General features: G+C 39.6%; 1 protein-coding gene across 2 annotated transcripts in view; it reads right to left on the bottom strand.

Moving 5' to 3' along the window:
- The window catches only part of RSPO1 (R-spondin 1), a 113,672-nt gene that overhangs the window by 17,759 nt on the left and 78,109 nt on the right, over positions 1-17,804 (bottom strand). For both annotated transcript variants that reach the window (XM_018557233.1, XM_018557232.1), the window contains exon 2: positions 9,515-9,869. In XM_018557233.1, coding sequence (XP_018412735.1) covers positions 9,515-9,605 — 91 coding nt within the window. In that variant the 5' untranslated portion in view covers positions 9,606-9,869. The remainder of the gene's footprint in view (positions 1-9,514; positions 9,870-17,804) is intronic.

Raw genomic sequence — 17,804 nt, 5'->3', positions numbered from 1 at the left:
AGTCACAGGCAATGGTGAGAGTAGGGGTTAGTCTGCAGGTGTGGTGCATCAGAGGAGGATGGGAGTCAGCTGCAGTGGTGAGAAAACTGGGAGGGTATTTTCTGCTTAGACAGGGGGCAGATTGTGACGCAAATCAGAGTACATTGTATAATTAATAAAAATACTAGACATTTTATGAATGACGGGTTTGCTATGCAAGCAAGCAACCACCTGTTTTTTTTAGAACAGAGGGGCAGTTGCTCAGCACAACACAGTATTGGGACCTGGAAGATCATTGTAAAGCACTGTAGTAGCCCTGGCTACTGCAGTGCTTTACAGGATCACCATGGGCTGCTCAGGTATGACATATGCATACTTACACTGGACCAAACTTCACTGCCACTCTGTATGGGAACACATTCATGAAAAGACTATCTTCACTTAAGGGCTATGTGGTTTGCATATTTTATTAAAACTAACAGAAAATTGAAATAAATTGGGCATGCTTTTTTTTCAGTTCAGTAGTTTTGGACAAGGCAAAACAATTACCAGTCGCAAATGCAACTGAAAAAAAAAACACTCTTTGGTGAACGGGAAATGCTCTAGAAGTATCTTTAGAGCTGAATGGGCAATTCACAATTATTTATACAGATCAACAGCTATTATGGTGTCTCTTCTGAGCAGCTGTACAAGGCAGCAGGTTGTCAAAAAAGATTTGTACAAAGTGGGTGCACCTTTGTGTATCTTTACAATAAGGTAAAAAGTGGCAAACTCTTGTGTCACTATGCCAGCAGAGTATCTCCTTCCCCCAGTTCTCCATTCAGGTGTGAAAGGGAGTAGGCATATCTATTAATGTTAGACAGCAGAGGGAAGAGAGCAGGGAGAGAGCAAAGAGACCGATTCTTCACCCTGACATTGATCTAGGTCTAGGTCGTTGTGGCAGTTAAAGCATTGATCTATCTATCTATCTATCTATCTATCTATCTATCTATCTATCTATCTATCTATCTATCTATCTATCTATCAGATATACAGTATATATACGTAGATATAGTATATATAGGATATGTTTATGTCACATCAGGATTGCTGCTCTAAACTGTAACATTTATGCAAAATAGTACAGCTATCTGTGTATTTCAGGGCTGCTGCGGCTATGACAGTTGGGTTCTCGGATTTTATGGTTGGTTGCTAGTTCTGGGTGAGATTTACCCAGGCCAGGTTTGGGCCATTTTGCCCATAGTCTTTCCACACTTTTATTTCCTAAAAATAGATTAAATTAAGCAAAAGAATATTTAACAAATTAGTGTCAAAACAGTTGGCTAACAGGAGACTTCCCTTTGGCAATAACTAAACTGAAAGGTATGTTAGGGCAATCAAATGTACAAGGGGCTAGCTTCAATATGTATTCAGTGAATACATCTATGTAATAAAGTAAGTGATGATAAATACTTGGACGTGTTGTGACAGGGTACGCGACTCTGTGTATGTCAGTGAGAGGTTGAAAAGGGCAGCTTTCCCTGGCTAGGAAAGGGTAAAGCCTGGCCCAACAGGTAAACCTCCTCTCTTTCTCTCTCTCTCTATTAATTAGCCTGCACCTGATAGTGATGGAGAGGGAGTGAGAGCTCAGAGTGAGATCCAGGCTGCACTGGATGGACACAGACTGGAGAGTGTCTGCACATCTGGGGAATAAGGTCTGTCAGAACAATTGTTTGTATTGGACTGTGGTTTTTGTCCATTTATACTGGAAGCTGGAATAGCCGCTCCAGTAGGACGTAGTGAGGGACACTACTGTCTAGTTAGCCTCCTAAGGTGGAGTAGGCCTTTTTATTTGTGTTACTTTTTCGTTGGATGCAATAAAGCTGCATTTATTGCCATTACTGTTTAAAGACCAGTGACTTTCCTACAGTGTAGAATTTTAAGTAGGAACCACAAGTGAATAATGAACAAGTTCCTGGACCCAAAGCATTATATTCAGAGCACAAATAGATATCATATTTAGCAGTGTTAGGTTTTGTCATTATAAATAGCTCAGTGCCTTGTGCGTTTGTGGTGAGGATGGTTTTTCAGAAATGCCTAACCCTTTCCATGCTGGGAGTGTTTACAACCTTCTGTCTGAAAAGAATGTATGATTATTTATATTCTCAGCCCATAACAGCTTGTTATATCCTGTAAACAACCAAAGCAAATTACATCTCTTTTTATTCCAGCAGATCTTGGACATTATTATAGTACTTGTGGTTTGTGGTTACCTTGTTGTAAATACTTTTCCTTCTCAGATTTTAATAGTCTCCTAGAATGTGAATTTAGCATGCAATGTCACTTATGTGCTGTTCTGATGTATCAGACTTTCAGTAGAATACAGTAAATAGCCGTCAGGTTGCATGGTTTAAAAAACACTTGACATATAGCTGACTTTCTTGTAAGAACATCATAAAGTTTTCTTTACTCACTACTCAGTGAAAGGTTTTTTCAATCTCAGTGGGTGCTTTGAGGTTAAATCTCCCGCTTCTTATACCTCTTGAGGACTTTGCTATACTATACTTCTTATACCTCTTGAGGACTTTGCTTATGAATTCACAGCTGAGGTGGTATTACATATACATATGCCAAGCCACAAATGGCATGGATAAGCTTTTGCTAAACATCAGATGTCAGTGACAACTCACATTTCTAGAAAAAATGTATTATATTTATTTTAGTAGTTTATGGGCAATGCATTTGTAATAATAGATTAAAATATATGTATTTTATATCGTTTTATATATGTATCTTTGGATGTCGACTAATCTTAAAATCAACAAATCTAAAATGTCTAAAATGATCTGGGCCCTGTCCCTTTTTCCTAAAGCGGACCTTTACCCCCTTTTACTAAAGATCACATCAGCATGCAGCCCTGCATGCTGATTTAAAATCATCTTAAATTCATTAGTTAAACAAACTTGTTTTTTATTTACTTACAAATAGAGTTCATCTACTTCCTGGTCTATTTCTGGCTCAAATGATATAAGTGCCAAAGTGTTGCATCTTGGGAAGGTTACATCAGCAGAACATTGCTGAGAAATCTCATCTGTAATCTCACGAGATCTCAGGGAAAGGCATTTTCCTCCCCTGAGATGATGTGCATGGTCACATGTCCTAGTCACATGTGCCAGAGTTCAAGGAAGTACATGGAGAGCTAGTAATCTGCCCTTATTGAACATTGCCACTGTCAGAAGATTGGGGATAAAAAGAGAAATAAGGTATGTAAAGAATACAAAGCCGGCAATTATCTAGAAGTATGTGTGTGTAGATTGTCATTACTAAACCTTTCTAAAGGTGTGCTTGTTGTTATTTTAATGATATGGGTAAAGGTCCGCTTCAAGGAGATTAGACTTTTCTTCACTTTTTAAATTAATTGGACTTTGTAGGCAAATACAACATTTTGGAGAAAATATGATTTTTAAAACCTGTTAGCACTGATTTGGGTGCATGGCTAAGGTTGTTAGGATTATCAATTAATGTTATATTTTCTAGGTATCTTTTTATTTAGCCAAGACATAGGGTCACATAAGCCTTTTTAATTGAAAGAACATGTGCTATCCTTTAAAACATGGGGTCTCTTGGGAGGCAGAAGAAGAAATAGGAATTCATAATCCATGCTCCATCACCTGTGTTTAGTGGTAATTCCCTGCCCTGGTTAGCCAGGCACAAATGCCTAGTGTCTCCTTTAATTTAAAACAGTCCTGATCCAATGTTTGATATACATACAGACTGTTCCATGTAAATGGCGCTAAGAACAAACCAAGCTATTTTTGGTCTGCCTCCTGATCTCAGCCTCTGCACATTATTTATAAAAATAGTTTTGGACAAAAAAACAGCCCCAAAATATCTGTTGCGAACAAAAACTGAACCATGACAATTAGGGGCAAGGTAACGCATGTGTTGGCCGGCCTTCAGTGTTGGCCGGCCTTCAATATTTTTCTGGTTGCCACTGCCCACTTCCTGTAGACGGACGTATACAACCTATATGTCCAAGAATTACTACCTTCCCCTGTCCTTCAATGGACAAAAAAAAAAAGAAAATATGTTGCAGCCCATGCGTTACCGCAATGTACGCTAGTGTGCAGAGAAAATCTGGACTTGAATGTAGATCCATATGAGGCATTTTTATATCAGTTTTACTTCTGGCATCTGATATCTACAAATTCTCAAATGCTAAGTTAGCCTTTGTTATACTAGATTATTAATGAGATAGCTAGATAGATAGATAGATAGATAGATAGATAGATAAATATCAATATAATACATGTACATTTGGCTGCTAGCATACAGTATATAAAACTACATCTTCACTCTCCTGTTTGGATGTAATACTGTATTTGTTTAGAATGTTGCTAGATGGCACTACTACTTTAAAGTTCTCATATGTATTCTTCAATTCCTTTTTTTTCAGGATAAAGATACTGCTAAACTGCTTTTAAGCTGTTACACTTGAATGACAATGAAACCTTTTGTAACCAATCAGCAACATCACAGAAAGACAACTAGCTCTCTGTACCAAGTTGTAAATATTTGATGCAAAAGATGAGCTCATGTCCTTGCAGAGAAAGCATGTACGTGTTATACGATCAGTAGAAGTAAATAATTGATCTTTGTTGTACCTGGAGCAAAACACTGTGCCCCAGCTCTTTCTACAATTACAGATGATTCTCTGTGATTTTGATAGGGCTTATCGTTGAATTTAGTGTTGATGTGGCCTTTTAACATTTGGGACTGAGAGAGAACTGTGGGGTTTAGTCCCCTTCTGAAGTGCAGGGAGATCTGCTTTCACTCCCCGGGCTGCGGGACATGTGTAAAGAGGTAGCTGATTTGCTGCTGTGAAGAGAGCTACTGAGGTTGTTAAATATAAAAGACGGGGTTACATCAAGTAAATGGATATCAAACATGTCAAGCGTTAAAATTGCGTGCGCCTGTGCAAGGACGAAAAACTATGGTTCTCAAAATTGTACATAAACAATGCTTTAATCACCTTTACCACTCACCAGTTTAGAGTTAACAGTGAGTGATGGCCCTAAAATTATTGCTCTTACTTCGATGTGTGTGCAATCATCATTTACGTACATGTGCAAGCCCTATGTGCACATTTTCATTCACATGCAGATGGAAGGGGCAGCACGGTTGGTTTTAATTTTTTACTTTTTTTTACTTTTTTGTTATTTTTATTTTTTTATTTTTATCACTTAACTTTATTGCTATCACACAGAGCCCTACTGTGATAAGGTTTGGAGGTGACATGTTCTCTTCATGTAAATTTCAGGGTTCTATTAGACTCCTGATGTCTCCCCTGGCCAGGATTGTGCTCGATCACCTGTGTAACCAGCACTTCAGTCGGCTTCCCTTATCTGCTTCTGATTTCCATCCAGAGTGCATTTTTTGTTGCAGGGTTTGCTAACGTGAGGTGGAGCTTTGCATTACGTGAATATGCCCGGCAGTGTGGAAGCCACACTCCGCTGTTTCTTATGGGAGTAGTTTTTTTTCAATAAAGTATTTTTAATGTGAATATGGTCTGCGCAATGATCTGTCTTCTGTTTTGATTTTACTGTTGATGAGTGGAGTCCCTTAAGACCCTTAAGGTCAGGATAACCCCCTCCTGAAGACAAACAGGGTAAAGTGTTTGTAACCATCTCTTTGAGAGGTCTGACCATAAGGTGCAAGGCAGCTATTGAATTTTTGCACGAGTGAAGACACATTCTAAACATTAAGTGCACAAGCAGATGCTCAACTCACCAACCACATTTGTAATATATTTGTATGATTGTAGCACCTTTGTGGATTTGTAGTTGGTGCATTATTGGTTTTTAATCATTTGGACATTTATATGATCGCACATGTATTAGATTTGAGCACCATTTCGTTTTTTTGATTGGACATTTTATAAGAACACAAGATATTGTGTGTATGTCAAACACAGTTTGAACTCATGTATTTATTGTATCACTGTATTTTATAATGAGATATGTATTAAGTTTGTCTTCAGAATTATTTAAGGAATAATGTTCATGTAGAGCGCAACACCTTTGTTGATTTAATTTTTTGTGGTCCTGGGTCCTCCAGAGAAGCAGGGAATGCCAAAAACCACAGCTGGGGTGTGTGGGGGAGGCAGAAGTGGATCGGCATATCCACTTCAGGCCCACGATGTATCCAGTCAGGACCAGTAAGTACATACACACACAGTGTTCCTGAAGTAAAGTCCAAATAATTGTTTAGGGTTATCCACCCAAAATTAAAAAAAATTTAGGCTATAGATATACTTTAACGATTGTTTCATAAATATATAACTGCACTTATTGATGTTTTTTTTAAAGCTGTTTAGCATTCAGCTCTAACTAGAATAATGCATTGCTCATTTTTAGATTCCACAGATGTACGATAATGTAGCAAATGGCAGTACTGGAACAACAAATACAAATTGTTTCCATATAGAAAACTGTTCTGAGTCAAAAGTTTGATTGAAATACAAATAAAAACAAATGACCTCATTTCGATGTTTTAGCTAAAGGCAGATCCAATACAACAAACAACAAAAGAGACACCTTATTTAAAGAAAAAAAAAGTGGATTTTTTTTTTTTTGGGAGTGGGCTTAGTTAGTCTGTTTGTGTTTCCCCCTTCTAATCTGATGAGTAGCCCAACAAATAGCTGGATAATTCCATGGTAATGCTCACTTCATTGCATCCCTTAGACAAGCACTTCCTGCAGATTACACAGCATCAGGCACATGCCAGCATCCAGCATTTGCAAAACATACAACCAATGAGCCAAGCGGGCAGCAATCCCAACAATATCATTACAGGGCAATGAACAGGGCAGTCATTCTCTTCTGTTGTCTGTTGGTATGTATTTTGCTATTGTCAATAATATGGCTACAGAATGTACCCTACCCTAAATTTTGCTGTCGTTTATTTCTAAATTTGTTTGACCGAATTGAATTTTCTTAATATACAGCTATATGAATAACATAGAAACAATGTAAAAACTCAGAAATGAATAGTAGCGACTGCTTGTCAATATATGTGTTTACATATTTCCTTTCCTTTTAGACTTTATACGTGGAATTATTTCCTTTATTTAAAAATAGCATCAACAGTCACACAGTGAATAAATCTCATAGTAATCTGCTCCTTAATTCATAGGAAACAAGCATTGTTACAATAGTTTTATGACGCAATACATAAATTAAACCTTACAGACATGGGAACTAGAGAGTGGGAATCCTCCAGAATATCATGCTCCATTTACTGTAATGAACCTCTGTAAGAATTACTGATTTCAGCCACAGATTAAAGTTAATGGGAGAGATGGAAAGCCTCTATGGATTACTATTTTTTAATGTTTTCGATAAACTGATTTTTAAGGGGCTAATGTGGCCATACCACTGGTTTAAAAAAAAAGTATGTTTGTAAAGCACAGTGCTATGCTTTAGAAATGCGCCCTCCACTTAACTTGCTTTGGCACTCCGAACCAAGCAAAATTCCATTAAAATGAAAAGAAAAGCTGGGAGGAGGAGAACCTGGTCACGTGACTTAGCAAAGTCTCATGACCAGCCTTTTCTCCATGTAGAAATGAGATGTCACCAGCACACTGAAGAATTGTGTCAAAGGAAATGTCTTTTATTGACAAATATTGTCACAAAGATAGCAACGTTTCGGGGGCCACATAGAGTCCCTTCATCAGATTCAGGCCTGGGCCTGATTAAGGGACTCTGAGTGGCCTTGAATCATTGCCATCTTTGTGACAATGTAGGTCAATAAAAGATGTTTACATTGATACATATCTCCCGTGTGCTGGTGACATCTTGTTTCTACATTGGTTTGAGAGGCACCATCCGCAGTCATTTAAACACCCAACCCAAGGGGTTTACCGGCAAGGTGTGCGGCAGGATACCGTTCAGCCTTTTCTCCAGTCACAGGTGTTCTCTGCACTCTGAGAGACACTGGAGCCTCCACATTCTCTCCTCCTTCTCCTCCTCTACTCCTCCTGCATTAATTACTTGCTAATAAAATGCAGGCGCAGTGTGGAGTAAACACTGCTGGGTTTGAAAGCAATATCCGCTCTCATTAGTAAGTGTGTCTTTTCAATATTTTGTTTAATGGGGTGTCAGTAAAGACAACTTTACCAGTTTTCTGATATGGTAGGTGGCAAGGTACCTACCTATTTTTTGAGCCACCCTTCTTGAAGCACCCACTTCATGATGAAGGACATGCATAGAGACCTCTTGCTATGAGCAGGGCTAACTTTCAACACAGCCAACAAAGACCATGGTCTAGGGTGGCAAGCTGTTAAAGTTGGCACACATCGATCCACATCATATGTCCCTCAATGTAAATAATATGTTGACAGAAATGATAAAAGAGTGCTAACTGTTGCTGCTCCTAAAAAGTTGGAGCAGTTTTGTTGGTGGAATAGTGTACCCTTTGCTTACAGTTCACTGACTCGGGGTCCATACTTTTGGAACCAAACTGATAGAGTGACAGGTTGTCCAACTCTTCTAGTTAACGGTGTACTGACTGTTTCAGGTTCTCCCATCCTCAGCATGCTATGATGATCTGTTGTGTGGTACTAAGGCTAGCCAGCAGATTTGTCAATATTACACTTTTAAAACTATTGGCCACGTTCACACCTGAGCATTTATGTTTTGTGTTTCCCTGTGCGACAATTCTTAACAGAAATACTTCCATAATTGTCAGTGGTTCCCGTTCACACCTGAGCATTTTGTTGCTTGTAGCTTGAAAAAGTACTTTTTTTCTGGGCAGAATTGCACGTTTATGACCCCATTGACTTCAAAGGGAGCACCAAAAAAAGTGGCAACGGAAGTGCCTAAAAAACATTTTTCATGTTATTTTTCACCAAACTATTTTCATTGATTTTTCATCCTCCTGCTATTAACTAGCTTTCCGTTGGCTAAAACAAAAACGCTCAAACCTGACAAACCTGACAATGCCTGAAAAATGTGTGAAACAATGATCTAAAAGCACAAAAAAAGGTGCAAAATCGCTAAAACATGCACACGTTCAAGTGTAAATGGGGGCTTGATGGGAGACACAGGTAACTCACCTTTTTCATGCAATTTTAGCATAGTACCTAACAACCATCTTCTGCTAGTAACTAGCTTTCGATTGGCTAAAATAAAAACACTGAAGCTTGAAAACGACTAAAAAAGTTAGGAAAACATGCAAAAATTAACACAAGAAAACACTCAAGCTCGAGTGGGAATAGGGACAAGAATTACTATTGTATTGTCTGCTATATTATATATAATATGTTTAGAAAGCTCAACTCAGTTCCCTATAAATTAAGTTAATTTTTACACCAATAACTAAATGATAACCTGTTTAATCATTGTTAAAATGTGTAAGCATGACATAAGAAGATACATTTAAATCAGAATATTGCTTCTGATATTCTTATTACAACAAATCACAATGCATTTAATTTATCATATAAAGAGGGACTGCAATGATGAGGCAGACTTCATAACGTAAGCGTAGTACTTACTTCTCTTGTGTCTCCTCCCCTTCACAACCTTGCTGCTGTCTGCAATATCCATCAAGACCAAGACAAGCACAGTAAATAGTCCAAACTGCATAGTAACTCTCCAGCACTGAGTACATGCACAGCCGGCTGATTGGAGGGACTCTGTGCCACTCTTATGGTTCTTTCAGTAACTGCTGATTACAAATGCAAGTCTGTACTTGCCTGGTTCATCTCTGCAAACCATATCAGCTGTATAAAATAGATGTGGCAGATAACATGTTTCTTCTGACATCCTGGGCTTTCACTGGGGAGTCACATCAGAGTTAACACAATACTTGCTACATGGATTGAAGCCTATGGGGTCTTCTTGAGCCACCTACACAAAAGAGAAGATAATTTGTTACTAAAATCTTCCATTATTTTAAATGCAGAATTAGTTTCTAAGGTTTCTTTGTCAGTGTGTGGACTGTATGGAGTCACTGAACATATTGTTTTTTTCTTAAAGGAGAAGTACTGGGAAAGTAAAATGTACCCGTCCCAATACTTAGAACCAGCATGGACAGACTGCATCTGTCACACACTGGCTCTATATACTGAGAGATCATGAAACGCTAATCACTCAGCTCACGATCTTCTCCCTGCAGAGAAAACTAACTAACAGTCACTGCTACCCGCAGAAGGGATTCCCTTCTCCCCTCTCTGTTCCTCCGGAGATTATGGATCTAGAGAGGCAGAGCGAGCTGTCAATCAGGTAGCGGGTGGACCCCGACAATATTGTTGGGATCTTTCCTGGCTGCGGTGTGGCTCTGCCAAAAGCAGGCAGTGGTTTGCTTGATGCTGACTTTGGGTGACAGGAGTGCATTAGTAAATGTCCTACTGTGGCCCAAAAGAGAAGTAAAGTAAACAAAAATAAAAAAAAAAACATTCTGCACTGACAGGGCTGCTTATGATGTTCCGCTTTCATTCACTCATGTAAAACCTTTATCGCAAAAGGAAACAAACAATCTATTGCTGTAACTGGTAAAAAAAGTGTTAGCTGGCATTCAGATTTAATTTGTCAAGTTCATCTAAATTTGCGAATACTACCCTCTCCACAGGGTGAAAATGCTGCTGTCTAAGGGTAGCTCCATTGCTCCTCCATAGAGTGGAGCCACCCTAAGACAGGAAGTGTATTACTGGCCAGATCACCAGGTTAAAATAAAGGAAAAAAATAAAATAAAAATAGAAAACTAATGCAGTCACCGCATTTAAGGATTGGTAAATTGCAGTATGTTACATTTTTGTTTTTGGGTTTAGACACACTCATTTATCTGACATTTTAGGTTTGGGTGGATGTGTAGATTTACCAACCAAAACATCTTATTTCTCGACATGTTTCCTACATTTGAGTTTCCAGATTGATGTTCCCATATTTAACCGCCTCCTGGCCGGCCATTGTTTTTTTTTCAGCATGTATTTTTTATTAAAGTATTCAAGTAGTACAAACATAGTCTCAAGATAGCACTCAAAAGCAAGTATACAAAAATTGGACTAGTCTCAAACACTATACAAATAATACATGTAATGTTAAGTAGGCAACTACTCCGGATGGAGGCCATTTTTGTGAACCTAGTACAACACGTGACACGTATTTCAAAACAAAGGAGAATCAAGTTGGGACGGAGTGAGTAGGAAAATGTCCGGGAGAGGATTGGAGGTATAGTAGCAGCTTGGATGTAGGAAGGTGGATGTCGCCGAATGGAGAAGGGGGATGAAAGAGCGATCAGATATGATGAGCTAAGGGTGGGACAAGGATATTTGCGTAGAGGTCATAGATCTATGGGACTAAGAAGAGGACGTAGTTCACGTAGAGGACAATGTTAAGAGGACATATCATGAATCGGCATGCAGGTGAGTGGTGGAGGTAGGCTTCATTTGGTACGGAGTACATCTAAGTTTCCCAAGGAGCCTGCGGGCTGAGCCTGTGGGCTGAGCCTTAAGGTACCAAGACGTCCCCGACAATATTGTTGGGATCTTTCCTGGCTGCGGTGTGGCTCTGCCAAAAGCAGGCAGTGGTTTGCTTGATGCTGACTTTGGGTGACAGGAGTGCATTAGTAAATGTCCTACTGTGGCCCAAAAGAGAAGTAAAGTAAACAAAAATAAAAAAAAAAACATTCTGCACTGACAGGGCTGCTTATGATGTTCCGCTTTCATTCACTCATGTAAAACCTTTATCGCAAAAGGAAACAAACAATCTATTGCTGTAACTGGTAAAAAAAGTGTTAGCTGGCATTCAGATTTAATTTGTCAAGTTCATCTAAATTTGCGAATACTACCCTCTCCACAGGGTGAAAATGCTGCTGTCTAAGGGTAGCTCCATTGCTCCTCCATAGAGTGGAGCCACCCTAAGACAGGAAGTGTATTACTGGCCAGATCACCAGGTTAAAATAAAGGAAAAAAATAAAATAAAAATAGAAAACTAATGCAGTCACCGCATTTAAGGATTGGTAAATTGCAGTATGTTACATTTTTGTTTTTGGGTTTAGACACACTCATTTATCTGACATTTTAGGTTTGGGTGGATGTGTAGATTTACCAACCAAAACATCTTATTTCTCGACATGTTTCCTACATTTGAGTTTCCAGATTGATGTTCCCATATTTAACCGCCTCCTGGCCGGCCATTGTTTTTTTTTCAGCATGTATTTTTTATTAAAGTATTCAAGTAGTACAAACATAGTCTCAAGATAGCACTCAAAAGCAAGTATACAAAAATTGGACTAGTCTCAAACACTATACAAATAATACATGTAATGTTAAGTAGGCAACTACTCCGGATGGAGGCCATTTTTGTGAACCTAGTACAACACGTGACACGTATTTCAAAACAAAGGAGAATCAAGTTGGGACGGAGTGAGTAGGAAAATGTCCGGGAGAGGATTGGAGGTATAGTAGCAGCTTGGATGTAGGAAGGTGGATGTCGCCGAATGGAGAAGGGGGATGAAAGAGCGATCAGATATGATGAGCTAAGGGTGGGACAAGGATATTTGCGTAGAGGTCATAGATCTATGGGACTAAGAAGAGGACGTAGTTCACGTAGAGGACAATGTTAAGAGGACATATCATGAATCGGCATGCAGGTGAGTGGTGGAGGTAGGCTTCATTTGGTACGGAGTACATCTAAGTTTCCCAAGGAGCCTGCGGGCTGAGCCTGTGGGCTGAGCCTTAAGGTACCAAGACGTATTTTGAAATGGGGATACAATCTGTTTAAGTTGGTCCCTGGACAATGTACTCATATTAAACTTCGACCAGTCGGAGAAAAATTTGCCTATGCGTGAATGGTTGAGTTTGGCATCTATCTGGTCGCGGCCGGCCATTGTAAAGAAACTGCTGGCCCGGAGCTTCCTGGATTGAGCCCACTCGTGCACAAGAGGGAAATTGCTTAAATTTAAAAACAGGCAGCGATGCCTGTTTACATACAAGCGATCCGCCGGCTATAGAGTATAATGTGCCGCTTGTGGCCCCCCCCTCTCCGCTGGTCCCAAGCTCTGCTGTGCACAATCTCCCTCCGGTCCCCTCTCCGGAGTCAGAATGCGGAAGTGATGTATATTACATCACTTCCGCATTCTTGTGTCACTCTCCAGCTTCAAAGCTGGAGAGAAGCTGATGAAGCAGATCACTGATGTCTCCATGAGGAGGACCTTTCACATCTTTTACTATCACATAGGGGGACTTCTTATCCCCCTGTGTGATAACAATAACGTTAAGTGAAAAAAAACAATAGGAAAATAAATTATAGTTGCAAAAAAAAAATTATAGTCACACATGAAAAAGAATAAAAAAAACACAAAAAATGTTTAAAGTCCCCACCCATACATACATGTGTGCAAACATGCATCGGGTGCGCATATGTGTGAACATGGCGATTGCGCTCATTACGCCGCACATGTTACATATCACCGCGAACGTCATGAGAGCAATAATTCTAGGGCCATTAATCACTGATAACACTAAATTGATGAGCGGTAAAAGCTTTTAAAGCGTCGGCTATTGCCCATTTTGGGTATGGTAGTTTTTGCGATTTTGCGAGTGCGCACAATTTTAAGACTTGACATGTTTGGTGTCTATTTACCCGACATGACCCCGTCTTTTATATTTTACCAAAAAATTGGGTAATAATAATTGTTTCCTAACATAATGTAAAATTGTCAGCAATTTTTCCTTAATATAGTAAAAAATAAAAATCCTAGTGGTGATTAAATACCACCAAAGGAAAGCTCTATCTGTCCCCAAAAAATTGTATAAAATTTGTTTCAATACAGCGTTGCATGATTAAAGTGAGCCTATTCTTTGGGCAGGAAAATTCATAACGGCTGTCTCATGAGTAGAGGGACGACATGTTATAGGTATATGGCATTGTGTTATCTGAAGATGAGAGCCTCAGAACATAAAATTAAGGGAGCGAATGGTTATACTGTGGCACCAGGACACATTTACAGGTATATACTGGCTCTACTGCACATGTGCAAATACTTCAATACCACTGAAGTATATATAGGCCAATGTAGACATGTAGCCAGTTGATGAACCTGACAGATTGGTTTTGTGCTATAATGAGGCATAATAGCTACCAATGGGGGGTGTAATGTCAAGGTGTACCTGTGGGTACTATAGAAGAGGAAAGAAATGCGAGTGCGTTAAAAAAATTAACAATATACAAATGTAACAATTGCAGATTAAAATGCTATATGCTGTTTTGGTGTATGATTTCCGTGTTTGCATGAATGAGGATTAGGTACACGTTGTTACTGGTCCAGGTAAAGTCGGAGATAATATGTGTCACTTTGGATGTAAAGCTGTCAATCAGAGTGGAATGTTGGTATCAGGAGCATGTTTAAGCTGATACAAAGTGGGATATGTGTTTGCAGCAATGGCCTATATACACTTGTATCCTGTATACCTTCATATAATACATTATATCGACTTGTACATACAAATAGTCTGTCCCACAGAAGACTAAGAAAATGTGTTACTAAAAAGTTATATAGTCAGTGTGCTATATACAACAATTCGGCTAATATCTATCATCATTTGTCTGCAGTGAGCTGTCAATAAAAATGCATACATGTATGTATATGACGTAACACCGTACACATAATGTTTATAATACTTCCTTGGCCTTATCTGCTCTGCTTTATACCTGCTTCTGTGATATGACTGTAGCTTGTGTGACACATTACAGACTATTGAACTCAAGTTTACCCTTCCCCCACTATCACATGCTCGCAGTTATTCTGCTTAGCTGGCTTTCCCGTCCACTGAGTTTTCACACTTGTCAAACAACAGAAGGGAAGAGAGAGAAGACAAGAGGATTACTCTGACAAGGCTCTATAAGGTGCCATATGGTACCTTCAGCTTATTGACTCCCCTATGGAAAATACTGTGGGGCCCTCCAAAGATTCCCCTTTTTATGGAGTATGAGAAGACTAAGCATGAGCCACCCTAAGTACCTTTTGACAAAATGCAACCTGTCACTAAGCTAACCCCAGTCACAAGAGTGAAGGTGCAAATATTAGCTTTCGGTTAGCCAGTATTTGTATAGGAACCTTCATGAAGTACTGTGGTGCCCTGCAGAAGGGGGCATATTAGGAAAAGGTAGTCTGGGCATTGTATGGTCCATTAGGAGTTTAGTTTAGCAGCCATCACACAGGAGCACAAGAGGTAACAGAAAGTCAGAACTTTTCTCCTTTTCTTCTACGATTTAGCATTGAATATAGCAGAAATGAGTTTCCGTGGTGGTCAACAGCAGAACGAAAAACTCCTGCAAAAAGATCTAGCCACTGGTATCACTGAGAGGTATTGGATGTTATCATATGGTTTAACTCACTGGTATGCACCTAAACCTGAAATATCATTTTTGGGTTGTGATGTCTGGGTTTGGCTGTGAACCTGAGTGGTAAGTCATACCATTTAACATTTCGGTAACACAAGTGCACAGACATATTTTCTCACCAGAGCAAGCTTTTTGCTTTCTTTCAGATGACAAATAGAGCTTATTGCCCAGGAATTTATTATCTGTGTAATTGCATGCTTGAAAGCCTAGTTAGCAAATCGTGTTACAATAAATACATCTTAAGCTGCAATACTATAGTGAATCTCTATGAAATACATTCATTTCATGGCAATAAGCTGCAGAGTAAGGGCAAACCCCAGTTTCTTTTACAAAATAAAACACTAGAGTCTAATTTTTAAGGCTTTTTGGCATCAGAATGCATCCAGTAGATCCCTCAACAAGTTTACCAGGGAAAGAGTAACAACTTTACATAATCCAAATTTAAAAGCTCACACTGTTTTCTTGGAGGACTAGAGCAGCTGAGATGATGTGGCACCCAGGGTGGCATTGTCAGGGGTGTTAAAGAGGGACTATTGGTGTGAAAGGGGGGACTCTGATGTGAAAGGAGGGGGACTCTGATGTGAAGTGAAAAATTCCACGTCATCATTTTTTTTGCCTGGGGTCCAACCTTAAAATCCATACCAGACCTAGGACAAGGGTCTGGTATTGGTTTAGAAGGGACTGCAAGTAGTTTTTTTTACTTTTTTAAATTTACATTTCAGACTGGGGGGATTAGAGATTTTGCATACTTTTAAAAGGTTGAAAAACACTGGACTAGAGGTGAAAGAAAGCTCACCTTATTAGCAAAGCTAGTTCAATGAGTGTAGGTCCATTTTTTTTCAGACCCTTTCTTTTGAAATACTAGGATGATGCTGATGGGAGGGATTACCAATCTGAATCTGATTAATAATATAGTCGATTGTTTTTGTCTACCATTGTTCACTAGAGCTTTGTATATACACTCAGTGTGCATGACAGCTCTGTTAATCCTAATGATGAATGGACCCTCTCAAACATGAGACGCCAGGTGATGAGCTGTGGCTGCAAATGGCATCAGACTAAACAAGCTCTTCCAGGAATGATTGGCTGCTTATAGACTTGGGCCAATAAAGAACTGCAGTTACAATTAAACTACATATGGCTAACCTCTTGGTCACCTCTACTGGCTTTAATGGTTTGGATGGTTACTACAAATTAATAGAATTGTTGGGTGGTTTTTCCACATTTTTAAAATTCAAGCCCAAATCCAGCACATACTTTTAAAATTGTAGTGTAAGGCCAGCGTCTCTGTCAGCATTTTATCGATGTCTGTGTCCACATTGGGTCATTTTTTTTTTCATAATTCTTGTCTATCTAATTAGTGTCAAACAGCATGGGGGGGGGGGAGTAAAAATTAACCCACTTTGGTTTCATTTATCAGGTGGCAGACAGAGTGGGGGAACAATCCCCAAAAGGGACACAGACAAAATGTTTACTAGTAGAAAACATAAAATATGTAGAGAACATAAAAAAACGTTTTCTAGTAAAGATTGCCAAGGTTTGGAACCTTTGTCAGAATTTTTTTGTTTCCTGTCTTTGTCCCTGTGACAGGTGTCAGAACAGGAATAAATAAGAAACCTTCTAAAAGAGTCCAATATATATCCCACCAGTATACCCCTTGAGGATGGGTGCTGGAGTGACTGCTCATGCGTAGCTCAGATCCAAGAAAATGCAGTATGTCACAAGCACACCGGGATCAACTGTCCAAAATCGTCTTTATTGACACCTGTATGTCTTGTCACAAAGGAAGCAACATTTCGGGGACTTTTTGGGTCCCTTGATCAGGCACAATATGACAATTGATGCAATACAGATGTTCTTATATACACATACTGTCACAAACCAGACTCAGAGGGGAGACCCGGAATCAAGGATGTGGACCCTTGTTACACTTCCAAGGGCACCTAGGTGAAAGGGTACAAGCAGTGTAAGCTGACAACTCCCAGAGCTGGAGCTCTAGCTAGGATAGGAGCTGAGGAGCTGAATTAGGCAAGTGGAAGTCAGGTTCAGCTGGAGGTTCAAGTACTAGGCAGGCTGCTGCAATGCTGAATAGGTAGTGTGGGGTCCCCAGGGTGTGGAATCTGAGAGCCAGATGGTCTTCCCCAGAGCTCCTGATGGTGGAGATGGATTTGCTGCATGCTGACTACAAGTCCCCATCCCTAGGTTCACCCAAGTTACCTAACAGCCAATGATGGTTGACAAGGCCAGAGTTATGGACAGGTTGCAGCCACGCATACAACAGACAAAACAATGGTCAGGACAGGTGGATGACTAGTTTCCAGGGTCAATCCAAAGGATAGGGACAGACTGAAGACTGGGATTTCCAGAGACAAGCCAAAGTTCAGGGCAGACCGAAGACAAGGATTTCAAGGGACAAGCCAAAGGTCGGTACACAGATAA

The sequence above is a fragment of the Nanorana parkeri genome, unplaced genomic scaffold (assembly GCF_000935625.1).
Source record: "Nanorana parkeri isolate BGI_ZX_2015 unplaced genomic scaffold, ASM93562v1 scaffold275, whole genome shotgun sequence".
In the NCBI taxonomy this organism is placed as follows: Eukaryota; Metazoa; Chordata; class Amphibia; order Anura; family Dicroglossidae; genus Nanorana; species Nanorana parkeri.
Note: the sequence above shows the minus strand (reverse complement) of the source record. Positions and strands in the feature narration are given on the sequence as shown.